Source organism: Spodoptera frugiperda, chromosome 9, assembly GCF_023101765.2.
Source record: "Spodoptera frugiperda isolate SF20-4 chromosome 9, AGI-APGP_CSIRO_Sfru_2.0, whole genome shotgun sequence".
Classification (NCBI taxonomy): Eukaryota; Metazoa; Arthropoda; class Insecta; order Lepidoptera; family Noctuidae; genus Spodoptera; species Spodoptera frugiperda.
In genome coordinates, this window is record NC_064220.1 from 10,954,555 (window position 1) to 10,969,038 (window position 14,484).

General features: G+C 34.7%; 1 protein-coding gene across 8 annotated transcripts in view; it reads left to right on the plus strand.

Annotated features, from left to right (window-relative positions):
- Nucleotides 1–14,484, plus strand: part of LOC118270919 (protein kinase C and casein kinase substrate in neurons protein 1) — a 134,534-nt gene that overhangs the window by 49,315 nt on the left and 70,735 nt on the right. For all 8 annotated transcript variants that reach the window (XM_050696061.1, XM_050696058.1, XM_050696062.1 and 5 more), the window contains 2 exons: nucleotides 2,539–2,783; nucleotides 12,101–12,249. In XM_050696061.1, coding sequence (XP_050552018.1) covers nucleotides 2,567–2,783; nucleotides 12,101–12,249 — 366 coding nt within the window. In that variant the 5' untranslated portion in view covers nucleotides 2,539–2,566. The remainder of the gene's footprint in view (nucleotides 1–2,538; nucleotides 2,784–12,100; nucleotides 12,250–14,484) is intronic.

Sequence of the window (14,484 nt, forward strand, 5' to 3'; positions counted from 1 at the left end):
GATAAAGTTGTCGGGGGGGTTCCTTGAATCTTTTGATGAAAGAAACTTCCACAAAATTAATCTGTTCCTTAGATATGGCCTTGGCATGTGCGGTCGGATGTCAATGACTTTACTAGAACAAAATTCCGTGAAATTCATGAATGTTAATTGGATTTTGTGGATCTTCAATTGTGTCAGATCGATTTTATCATACGGAAATAGCTTCATGAAGCCTGGGGGCTTTGATATAACTTTGTACGTATTTAATGTATATAACCGCAGTTTCTGTTAGTCTTGAGATATTATTTAAAAAAGGGACGTTACTATTGATTCAGGTCTTTTTACCTCTCGTATATTAGTTAGTATCCGTAAGGCCTTATGAAGCAACATATTCTGATTCTGATCTATCTGTCTGTTCACTGTTCCATAAGCAAAACACAAGCAACTTAGCCTTTTTTATCGCTTTGTGATTTTCCACGCGATGCTTTGTCGCTATTTCAATGAAACATTGTTCCTTTCGAAGAATTTTTAAAAACAACTTTTCTGAATTCTCCTGTACTGTGAACATGAGTACTGTACGGTCAACCTCACGTCAGAGAACACAATGTAACCTCGAAAACAAACGTTACTACTAAGTAATAAAGTCCATGATTGATGTCATCGGGTGAAATAAATATGTGTTCATCGTTTTTAGTAAAAAGATATTTAATGGTAAATTAAGGTCTGAACTTAGAATTTTAGTAATGATTATATGTGTCACAAAACGTCACAAAGGTCGATTTTCCCGGATATTTAAAGAAATCAAGTTATCGGTTAGCATACCATACCAAGCCTTTAATTATAACATAACCACATAACCGAATATTCAAAATCATCAAAAAATATTTTATCACCACTGTATATTCGTTTACATACTATAAATACCGTAACACATGCTTAAGATAAAATTTTAATTTTAAATGAACATGCTTAGTTGATGAGGCAATATTTAAATATATGTAAGTGACGTAATCGAGAAGTATAGGATTATACAGAGTGATATTTAAAGGGGTATGTGGGTCTTATTGATTACCCAATAACACATTTGATTGGAATCATGTAATCTGAGCTGAATTTAAGATGACTTCTGTGTTAATCAATAAAACTGTAGCTACCGATGATAATAATTCTAGATTTCTGGACCAATATCGTTTAATATGGTAATATCTCTTTCTTTTCCTCCTTTTTTTATAAATTAAAGATAATGAAACCTAACTATGCAGTTAGGTTTAAAGACCGCGAGTCCGGGACCAAATCTTTCCATATCGTCTGCTTTTGAAACTCCTGTTTCTAATCGTTTTGGAAACCATTCATCCTAATTACCATTCTTTCTTCTAATCTTTAAATTCTTTCTCTCAAACCTTTGTCAAGCCTGGACCCTATCTGTGTCAGCCATGTTAAATTGCACGGTAACAAGTATAGGAAGTAGAGGGTCAAGGTTATTGTCTTCAAACGGTTGACGATTTTACGTAACTGCGTTCATAATGGAGTCGTCACGACTTTTTTTTGTTTCTTTTCTGTTAAATTGTTACATGTATTGTGCTGGCATCTAGTTTGTGATGGTTATGTGGTTTTTGGTGCTTTGGGTATTGGTATGGTGTATGGAAGTGGTTTAGTCCGATATGGTGTGGATGGGAAGATAACGGATGAAAAGTCAAGCTTAGGTGTAATGAAAATTTGAAGAGAATACGCCTGATTTTTTTTTGAGAAATTGTTATGAATATGACTGTAGGGGCTTTTGTCTACAAGGTACTTTAACACTGATAAAATAATTTTGAAGAGGTATATACTGTAAATAATCCAAGATGGTAGACCTGATAGTCTTTAAGTTGTATAGCCATAGGTTAATTATTTGTATTTCCTTCGTATATTGACCATATACATGATCTATAAAAGGCCTACTAGAACGAGTTCTAACGCAACCTGTTCCGCCAATTAAACTGCAATTAGTTAATTGACAGATTAAATTAATGTGCTTGATTAACGGAAAATTACACCCAAAATGGTTTGATTGCTTATTCAATCATCTACAAACATACTTGTTGAGAAAACTCATTCCTATTTGGTTATATTGCTAAATATTTATAGCTTTATCCTCTGAGGATTATCCTCGTTAGTCTCATCGTTTTTCTCTAATATTTCTTCGAATTAAATAATATACCTTATCGCTTGACAGTGATGGATTCCTCCAGGGAACTTACTGGCGTTCCTAAGTCGGACGAATGTTCAATTTACTTCCTCCCGATGAGATTATATCATTCCATGTTGGATCAACCTTTATGTAGATTTACTCTACTTTTTTATTCAGTTCCACCCTAGTAGGTACAGCTATGTTTATATTTTTACCTTGACTTTCATCGTCATTACATATTTACTGGTCCCCTCTCCCTATGAGGATACAGTTTATTAATCGGCACAAGGCTCAGGTTACGCATTTCGTTCTGCAAATAATTTTAGCAGGTACTAGGCGGTCATAAATGTACAAGAGATGTTCTAAATTCTGTATTTTCTTTGTTACAGAGGGGCGGTGTGTGAGTGTCGCACCGCCATGTCTCACCACAGCGACGAGCAGGCGCTCCTCACGGTCGCCTCCGACTCTTTCTGGGAGCCTGGTAATTATAAACGGACCACACGACGAATTGACGATGGACACCGGCTCTGTGGTGAACTACAAGCCCTCGTGCAAGAGAGAGCAGATATTGAAAAGACATACGCCAAAAGTTTGAGAGGATGGGCGAAGAAATGGAACGACCTCATTGAGAAAGGTGAGTTTATTCAACTTCCTAACATTACTGTGCTCCTGGTACAATTGTAAATAGTACAACTGGGACATTTTTTAGCTTCTGCACCAACAATATCATACAAATGTAACCAATCTCCATAATAACCCGTATCAGAGTGTAATCAAACTGATCATCAATATTGTGAAAGGACATGATATTTTCATTTTCCAACAATAGCTCCTGTTGATAATAACCGCAGTTATTCCGTTGACCGAACAGAAACACAATGGGTTCGATCCGGACCCATTCACTCGAAGTACCAAAGATTGATTGTGTACTGTAAGCCCTTATCATTCAGCGACAATGTCCATTGAATACCCTTATTATTTATTTAAGGCTAATGTACTTTTTGTGTTACTTCGAGTATTTAAATATTACATACGTTACATTGAAAAGTTGTAATTACATTGTGTTAATATTGTAATAGTGACCATACTGAAATATTTTAGCTTATCTTTAAACGTGGTGGTCTATCTATAATAGACTAGAAAAATAATGTCAGAGGATAGAATTAAAAGACAAAATTGTGTGAGAGAGCCATGTTTCGGCACGAATGGGCTGATTCGACAGGAATGATACCACGGTCTCACAAATACCGACGTGAAACCATGCTTGCGTTGTGTGAGTGAAGTTACTGGAAGCCAAGTATCTCTCTTCCTAATCTTCCCAACCCCGATTCCCCAACAACCCTTAATTTCCTAAACCCCGAAAGACCGACAACGCCCTTAAGTTTCGGGTGTCCATGGGCGGCGGCGATTGCTTACCATCAGGTGATCCGTCTGCTCGTTTACCGGCTTATGTCATAAAACAGCACAAATGACAAATTCTGCACGAATAATGTAATTAGGTAGTATGTCCATGGATTTTACTAAATTAATAAGTTTTAAGTCTGATTGATGGATTTCACTCGTTTCTGCCACTAAACTTAATCGTGCTGTCAAATAAATCACCGCAAAACACGATCTATTTTTGTTTTATACCAAAGCGATATTTATAGCCGATAATTGGCCATTACAAATCAATATTAAGAGAAATCTTTAATTAATGCTCGTGTTGAAAGTAAATTAATTACAGGAATATATTACTTCGTGTTTAATGAATAAGAATCATGATGAAATGTGGTTCGTGATCATATGTTACTATTAGCTCAATTAAATTCCGTAATGCAATGTTTATATGCTTTTTATGCAGTTCATTGACCGCCTTATTGATTGAGTAGTTGCATGTGCATAATGTAGTCTTCTGATTTCGAGTAGGTACTTTAAAAGGGTGTGAGTCAAATTGGACGAAACGTCGTGGATTTTTCGACCTTTAAATTCTTATAACTTCACTAGAGGACTGACCGATAGACAGTAATTTTGTTTAATATTGTATATATTTGCTTTGACGCTCAGAAGTGTCTTCCTGGTCTTTTTGAAATAAATATTTTGGCGTAGACTTTTTAAAAATCACCTGGAATTGATTTAGATGTTTAGTTGAGCTTGACTTTTTAGTAAGATTTTGATTCATAATGTAGTAGTAGCAGTAGAGGCGTAAAAGGATTAAAATATATTAACTATGCGACATTTTTACAATGTATGACCAAAAACCTTAATAAATCTATCAGTTGCTCCACATGGCTGTATGTGGAGCAACTGATAGATTTATTTATACATAGCTTTTGCCCGCGACTTCGTTCGCGTGGAATAGTGACTTCCGGCAAATTTTTGGTTTTAACCACATAGTTCCCGATCTCGCGGGATCTCTTCAAAAATGAGATGTGGAAGATATTCCAGGGAACTCTTCAAAAATCAACATAATGAGCTCTGCGTTTGAATTTAATAGATGTATACTCACTTAGGGCATTGAAAAAATAGTTTAAAAACGGACTTAAACTAACTTAAAACTAAAGAAAGCTACGAATTACGAATTTATAACAATTAAAAAAGAAACTATATTACAACCTATCCTCTATGCTATAATAACCAAGCTTAAACTAAATAATTTAAAAGAAACGACTTAAATCTAATCTAATTAATTTATAAATTAGACTTACAATTTTATTAAAAAAACTAACTACAGTAACTACTAATAATCGATATCAAACTAAACCTACGTTAAATAGTTTAACCAAAAAACCAGGAAAACCCAACAAATAAACTTATTAATTGACAAATACAACGAAACCAATTTAGAATTGGCACACACAATTAAGTATTGCAATGCCATCTGAAGATAGCGTGGGAATCGAATCTCTCTCTATGAGAATCACATACATCAGTTATATCCCATTGATGCTCAGCATGTCTTAAATGCTATGGTATGAATAGAATTTAATATCGCCGGAACAAATGAGCTCTTGAATACTTGATTAAGTATGGATTCCGTAGAAATTTTTGCTGCTGTACAATTAATCTGAATATCTTTTGTCCAATACCTACTAATAAAGTTTTATTCAGTAATGTCTCGACGTGATCTGTAATTTGCTTTGAACCGATTGACATTACAAAACTAAATGTAAATTTAAGCATCCCACAATATATTCGTGAAAACCGCATCCAACTCGGATCAGCCGTTTCTGAGATTAGCGCGCACAGAAACAGACAAACAGACAAACCAAACAGACAAACAGAAGTTAATTACATTTTTGGGTTCGACATCGACATAACAATATGCTATTTTTTTTATTTTTATTTTCAAGCAGACAGCACTTTTCTACGATTTTATTATATGTATAGATAACTCCAATTGGCACACACAATTAAGTATTGCAATGCCATCTGAAGATAGCGTGGGAATCGAATCTCTCTCTATAAGAATCACATACATTAGTTATATCGCATTGATGCTCAGCATGTCTTAAATGCTATGGTATGAATAGAATTTAATATCGCCGGAACAAATGAGCCTCTATTTCATGGACGTCGAAATTTTTGCTCTTTAATTTTCTCTTACTAATCTTGAAAGTACGACTCGGTATTATTGTTGTTTAGTACTAGTTTCACAGTTGCTAAAACTATCTGCTATTTTCAACGAATGGAGATTAGGACGTCGTCTTTCCAACCATTATAGTACGACTCCTTGTGTTGTTTAGTACTAGTTTCAAGTTTAGATCTCCTATTTTGGGGATTAGCAACCATTATAGTATTTATACAGATCCGACTACTTTTCAAATTCTACACGGACCCCTTAGCAGTCAGCACTTTAAGAAAATAACCGGAAACTTATTCAAATATACTTCCATTGATAAATCAAATGATGCCGATGTCTTACGAGATGGTCATAATAGTTCTGCGTGTCTTTGAAGCTTCGCAGTCTGTCCAGCTGTTCGTGTATTATGTGTGTACTTTCTAAAGAACCGGTTCCTATACTGAACGGGTCGTTTAATGCTAATTGTTCAGCGATTTGTATGCCTGTGGCTGCGGTAGCTACCGTGATGATTTGTGTCTGGTTCTCACGAGAGGGATAAAATGTTTTCATGTTCTCTTAAACTCTAAAGATTTGTTTGACTGTGGATTTTTCAAAGCGTTCTTGTAGTCTTTGGGTGTCATCATCATATAAGCCACAAGACGTTCACTGCTGAACATATTTTTTTAAAACAACTCCGTCCCTACTCCTGCTTTTCGAGCCGGAGCCCCCTGTAACCCGCTAGGCAGTAAGTAGCTCCTGGTGGGCATCAGACCCCACGTGTGGTGGTCTGATCGCTCTTTTATATATTGTTATGAGTAGAGAAACAATTAACTGACCCCAAATGTGAAGATTTTTAAGTGTTATTTTAGTGTCTGTATGGCTTTTTGTGCTAGTTTTTATAGATATTATATCCAGGTTAAGCAACTTTTACGAATATTACAAAACTTCTTGATCGTAGCGTTAATCATAATCACAAATATTTCCAAACCAATGAAGATATGGTGTAACAAACACATAATTCTCGTTTTTATATAACCTACATAAACATACTAGATTTTTATAATCACTATAATCATTATTGTTGAAAATCTCATGTAATTTTGACCCCGTGACCTTCTGCGAGTCCTCGGTTGCTTACCGTTGGCGTCAAATTGAAAATTAAATATTCATTCGCGTTGCTGCGAAGAAAGCAGTTTCTGATTAGTCCCCAAGGATCCGTTCGAATTTCCACATTGGAGCACCTGGAAAAATGCTGCTTCTCACTGTTTTTTATATTATGGTTACTTTGATAGCTATCCTAGTGGAAAGGTTTCCTGTTGGAAATATTCTTATTAGATTTATTGTATGTTTGTCTTTTAAGTATCTACAACGGAGTGATTGTATGGTAGGATTTTTGTTCCTGGAGTGTGGATATTATAGACCTTCTTTTACTTTAAACTAATCTTAATTACATGCAAATACATGGAATACATTTAATTTTAGAACACTTACCGCCGTACTCAGATCCATTTAATGATTACTTAAAGAATGCCTTAGTAACGAATTTCATCCGAAAACAATTGCTAAGGTAATTTTAAACAATTTGTCTTTAAACAGCTATCACCCATACGAGTCGTATCGGTATGAGGATGGTAACAGCATACTAAGAGATTGCAACAGAGAAACAAGTCGTAAATTAGCATAAAACACGACAGCTAACATACTATGTAACCACTTTCAATAAACAGTATGTCTTACGTGCACATTGTAGTGATTTGTAGCTTCATCATGTGCCTATGAATAATGTCGTCATCATTTAGTTATTGCATTTATATTGGTTATTTACAAGATAATAAGAGAAAGAGTGTAACTAATGAAATGTGTCGCCTGTACATTGCTAGGTATTTCAAATAGTATGCCTAACCTACCTCAATAAACACAACTGTGCCAAAGGGAACTGCAAAACATCAAGAAGCACGTACGATAGCTGTGTGTCGTGAAACTGAATATGTCTACGTTTCATACGTATGATATAAGTACTTATTGTGTTAGGGATAAAGTTACTAGATAAAGGTACTGTAGGTCTTGAGATATTGACGTCAGAAAATCGCTATTTTTACTATACACTCACTGACTGACTCACTCACTCATCAAAAACCTAGACCACTTCCAATGGTCGTATTGACTTGAAATTTGGCATGGAGGTAGGTCTTTAGGTCAAGGTAAAGGAAAAAATCTGAAAATGGCCAAGTGTGAGTCGGTTTTAAAAATAATGAAGGTGTAAATTCATACCCCTAAGGAACTAAAACAAAAAAAATATCTATATCTTCCAATGGTCGTACCGACCTAAAATTCGTTACGAAGGTTTGTATTTAGTCAAAGTAAAGTAAAATAAGAAAAAAAGAAAATAAACCTTACAAAAATAAATGAAATCCCACCCAAAACATAAATGTGAAAGGCTGCCAAGTTCGATAATATTGGAATGCTTCGCCTATAAAAGAAGTGAGATCTAAATAAGTACCAAGTTCCATACACAGACCTCAGTTAAAAATGATATAACTTGGCAAGTTTTAATAGAAAATTATATACTTGACTCATTGCGTTTAGTAGGTTTATAACAAAGTGTGTGAAAACTTGCCAACTTGTTATATCATTTTAACTGAGGTCTGTGTATGGAACTTGGTACTTATTTAGATCTCACTTCTTTTATAGGCGAAGCATTCCAATATTATCGAACTTGGCAGCCTTTCACATTTATGTTTTGGGTGGGATATTATTTAGTTTATATAATTATTATGTCCTAACATTTTAACTAGTGCTTAATCACGATTAACTCGATCTATCTTTTTTTTTTGTGAGGTGAAAATCATCTAATGACTTCTCCTGGCTTGGGTCAGGCGAGAGGAATTGTCAGACTCGTACTGACTAAAAACCACCCCGTTCCTACTCCTGCTTGTCGAGCCAGGGCCCCTCTAACTCGCTAAGTAGCAATTCGATCTATCTAGATCATCTTTGGAATAATCGCAGCTAATTATAATCACCAAAAAATGTGCACGGTAATTAAAATTTTCGTTGCATATTTCATTACGTAGTTACACGATCAATCACTTTCGCTGTTGCAATTCTGTCTACCAAAATGTTGACATATTATACAGGCTAGATCAAAAAGATAAATATTATAACCATCTAATATAAATATAGTATATTTTTATAACCATATTAAAAATGCAAGTTATATAAAACTTTCGTTACCTTGACTTGGTCGGTGGCATCTACCAATTACAAATCTTATAATCACATTCGATTGAGATATCGATACGAAAATATTTCAACAATGATAAATATTATTTTATCACTAACTAAAATTGGCATGCGGCTTCTCTCGCTTGGAATAAAAACGTCCCTTTTGCAAAAGACCCAAAACCTTTTAAAAATGTTAACATTTTGGAAAAATGTTGGTAACGTATGTAGTGAGGTAAATTTTTTTCTACAAGAAGTGTTTTTCAAGGTATACTTTCTAACGATAAAAAAATGTTTAAAGTTAGTCCAGTAGTTTTACAGCCTGGCCACTACAAACAAATAATTTTAATATTACAATAGTTAAAAATGCATAAGGCCTTGTACTCAATTCGCCAAAGATATTGTTTAAAATTAAATCTATCAGCGCTTACACAATTGTATTATAAATAAATCGAAGTGAAAATATGATAATGAATCGATTATCGTGATTCGATGAATGAGTTCACTCGATTACAAATGATAAGATTAGTTAATATTGTATCTTTTTGATTGCATTTTCGATAACTTCGAGCATAATTATCGTAATTAGGTGTTTGTGGAAAATAATTAATTTATAGGTGCCGATGCAGGTCTCTAATTGTTTTATCTATCAGTATTTTATCGGGAAAACGGAACGAAAATCAACATATGTTTTAGTTTAAACTACTTTCTGCCCGCGGCTTCCCTCGCGTTCCCGTAGGATAAAAAAAGTCTATGTGTTATTCCAGACCACAATCTATCCTTGTGCCAAATTTCATCCCGATCCTTTCAGCTGTTTTGACGTGATTAAGTAACAAACATACACACAATGTCACAAACATCTGCGTTTATAATATTAGTAAGATTACTTAAACTTCTGCTTGTGGTAGTCTTAGTTTATAATTGCGACATTCGTAATAGATTGCAATAATCATATTAAAATGTTACTTTTTAGAGGCCGTCAATTTTAATCACCACACAATAGCGAGTTACATTACTCAAGCAACCACAACTGTAGCCATTATGTGCCATACATCATTCATTTCTTACGACCGAATCGGTATTCGTAAAAAGAATACCTACATTCCATGAAAATGAACTCTCGATGTTAAGCAACAAAATGTGTCGAGAATAAAAATATTGTTAATGAAAACGAAAGTTAATCGGGCATATCGAGTAAGGATCGAAACTGATTCGAGACAACTCGTATTCGAGTCACGAAACCGAAATGGTCCTTCGGTACGCGTCGCCGAAAGCGTGTTTAACATATCTCATTGGGCGATTTAAAAATCGAAAGTGTCGCGATTGGTCGTTTCGAATTTAGAATGGTATGCGAATCGGTCATCGGGTTGGTGCACCCTTACGTCACTATTAAGTCTTGTTATTATGAAATGCACTTGCGAAAATGGCGCAGCCTCTAGACTGATGAGGCAGGTTTGTTATGCGTACCTGATTGTGTCGCTTTTGTCGAGGCTTGTTACACAATGTACTATTTATGTATACATACTAAGTATCTACGTAAATTCATCTTGATGTTTAAATGATACTTAGGTTAAGTCGGATTAAAAGTCATTGCAGTTCTGCTTTTTACGAAAACCATCTAAAGCCAAGTAAACTGTCGATAATTCATTGGCTAATTTCAAGTTTTCCTTTCACTTCACATGATTGATTGTGGTCAAAAGCGCATCGCAATTCCCTTAGAACTTAACCTTCGTAAAGGGTCAAGAAAACCTCAGGCAGTCTTTACATTACCTCGCTTTCACACTATATCAGGCTTCATAGTCTGGTGTCCCCATTAGTATCCATTACATGAACACTCGTTTATAAGTCTGAATAGCACCTTATCGACCACAACTACCGACCGGTTTCCCCGCACATTACTGCCTGCCGTTTACAGCAAGTGCAATGAAAGTTATTATGAGATTGACCAAATTGGTGCCGAGTTACTTCTCAGTAAGACTTGGTTGAGTAATGATGTTATCAGTTATGTGGTTGTGAGGTGATTTTGGAAGGTTGTATGGTATTCGTAATTAACTCTTACAAGGTTTAACGTTTAATACTAAGTAGAGCTAGAAATATGTTCCCGATACAAGGGTTTCTTTCTACATTGCTTTTGCGGCAAAAAACTAATTAGCATATACGTGGGTCAAAATCTTCGTAATCCACTGTAATTAGTTCTGAAATATTGTCATTTGTAGAACTTTATCCCAACAAATCTTTGTGTTTATACCATTACTGGTCCTTTTATGGGAAAAAAGATACTTGAATCATAATTTACTTCGCATTCACAAACCAAAAGAACCAAACATGGCCTAATCCTAATCCTAAAAAAAAAAAAACAGTTGACATTATCCATGCGATAAAAAGTATAACCCAGTCAGTTTGTACACAGCCTAAAGGTAACGTAACGGTCGATGGCATTTCTTAATTCTCATAAAAAAGTAAACAAGATGTCCGTCATTTTGTTAATAGATGTCAAACAAGTATTACTCAATGCTCTTGTGGTTAGTGAACACGTAAGATGGTTATGTCAGACTGAACATTGCGATCATTCAGTCCTACTTGATGATTTGATCTTAGGATTAACTAAGGACCGCGGTGAAAAATAGAGTAGGGAAATAAGCATTTGATAACAGACAATTTTACGCAATAACACCTTATAGTTCATCAAACAATTAATGAAACTACTGATGGTTCTCGTTGTATATTCTCTATACACCTCTGTGGACAAAATCTGCGTCAGTCATACAATTATATTTAAAAATTGCCACTCATATTTTTACCAAAACATTGCGCATCCTTCGCTACACATGTGGAACAACAAATGTCCCGGTTCTGGCATTTGTAATCTCTTCAGGAATCCCCGTCAGTTGGTTGGGTAATTTTATTTCAACCCTTTTTTAATACCGCGTTTTCTGTTTTCTTTTATCACTTTTACTAACATGTAGCCACAACATTTTTACATTGATGTTATTCATATCGTTAAAGAGGTAATTAGTGTATGTTCTCCAATGTCTTTAATCTTTTGTGAACAATTTAAGACCAACAAAGATTTCTTAACAGGGTTATTGCAAACCCTACTATTGTAGAGAAGACACATACTCCAGTTGTGAACTCTCACGATGATGACTATGATGATGAAAGATTTCTTATTTCTTGTTTTTGTCCGTCAGGCCCCGAATATGGCACAATGGAAGCTGCATGGAAAGGAGGTATGGTTGAGGCGGAGCGTCTCTCAGATCTACACCTGAGCGTCCGCGACCGGCTCGTCAATGACGTCATGGCGCAAATCAAGAACTGGCAGAAAGACACCTATCATAAGGTCAGTACTACTAAAATCTATCCGTAGGAAACTTAATAAGAAAACTTTATTAGGTCTTGATATAATTATTGCGGTAATTTTCGGCGGGTCAACGTGCATATTATTTTATCTCTTTTATTAAAGTTAGTAATTTACTTTAAAAATCTTCACCATTAGTAATGTCTTATGGTCTACTTCCAAACCAGATTACTTACGTCATACCTAGTGCATTACAATAAATTTCTCCCCAGTAAAGGACCAAAATCGTGTTTAATGGCTCGAAGGACCATTTATAAAACTTCTGCATTTTCACGTGTCATTTGTTCCTTCGCAGCTGCAGTTTAGTCTGAACGATATTGTTTTATGAGATCTTTTCTTTGATAGAAGATTTTCATACTCAATCATAACTTTGATAAATTGATTACTCGTTTTTTTTTTGAAATCAATCCCATCAGCATACTCTAACAAGCCTGTCCCAAAATGACTGATTTAAGCTAATACTTTTATTGAATAAGGCCTGTAATGGTCCTTTGTGTGTCAAATATGGATCAAACTTGGCGACAAATTACACTCCCTTTTAATGCAAGGCCATAGGTTACAGACTCATTATGATTGCAGTTAAAGTGGCCTGCTTCCAAGTAGATAAAGGTTTAAAGCCCCAGTGGGCCAATGTACCTATCTGTATTTTTAGTCCAGTAGTGTATAAAGGTAAGGTAAAATTGGTTACTTAGAATTTTTGGGGCTTTTACTATCCCAATTTTGGAATTACACACACCCAATAGCACTTGATTTGTCGGTTCATTTATTATATTGTCTATTCTGCAATACACAATCTATCAGTTTTTTTTATGGAAATCAATCCCATCAACATACTCTAACAAGACTGCCAAAAATGGGACTGATTTATAACAGCTAACCACTTTTATTGAATAAGGCCTGATAATGGTCCTTTGTGTGTCAAATATGGATCAAACTTGGCGACAAATTACAATCCCTTTTAATGCAAGGCCATAGGTTACAGACTCCCATTATGATTGCAGTTAAAGTTTTGGCCTGGTTCCAAGTAGATAAAGGTTTATATTAGCCCCAGTGGGCCAATGTACCTATCTGTATTTTTAGTCCAGTAGTGTATAAAGGTAAGGTAATATTTATTGGATACCGATAAATAACAATAGAATTTTGACGTGGGGCTTTTATTTTCTGGCTTTTATCCAACTAGGATACTAAATTGTAACAAGATTTAGCTATCACTTTTATACATAAATAAATAATTTTTAACCCTTGTTTCTATTGTGTCATATTTATTTTGAATATCCTAGCCTAAATAAATCGAAAAAACATTCATAAAAAGCTAATAATTAAAAAATCACCGTCTTTTTTTTGTGTTCCCCTAATTTTGCCGGTGTGTGTATTTGGAGTTCCATCTGCTTAAGGATAATACAGAAATCCCGATCTCAAACTTATTAAAATACTGTGAAACACTGCTTGAACAGTGTGTAGTTCTAATATATAAATTCTTTTTATAATAATATCCATAACAAAATAGAATATTATATCAGGAAGTTTCTTAATAAAGTGCTCTAAATAAATAAGTTGTAACTCAGTCTCCGTGGAAGCAATGTAATTAATTATTCAGGGCCCCGATATTTCTCTCTACTAACTTTACTACAGAGAAGCTATAACACTTTGCTCCAAGTTTTTCCTTTTCTCTATTATGTCCTACGCCATTATTGTTACTGTCTCTTTCACATGTATTTTATGTCCCTTGACGTATATTTCTTATTTTATTTTCTCACTTAGGTAAAGATTTAAGTGTTACATAAATTACACAAAGTTCTTCACCTGTAAATAGTGTATGAAAGTTGAACGTCACATGATAAGTGATGGGAGTTATTAGACCTAAAGTTTTTGAGCACATCAATTTCTAAGTGACATAAATATCCACACAATTATTTACACCAGCCTAAAAACGATGCACTAACTCTCTAAAATTAACATAACATGCAAACACTCGCGAATCTCATACAAATCTAGATGAAAACGCCTTTCTAACTAAAGTACTGAGTTTAAATTGTTAATCAGAGATAATGTGCTGATTTAATTATCATTGTATCGTCCGGTCGCTTGTTATACATAAAACATGCGCTTCATAATAAATCTTTCTCCGATCCTTTTCTTAACTGTAATACTTAGTTACGAAATTGTATTCATTTTGATTAGAAGTCAATGTTGGTAGACTTTGTCATTCTGCTAGTT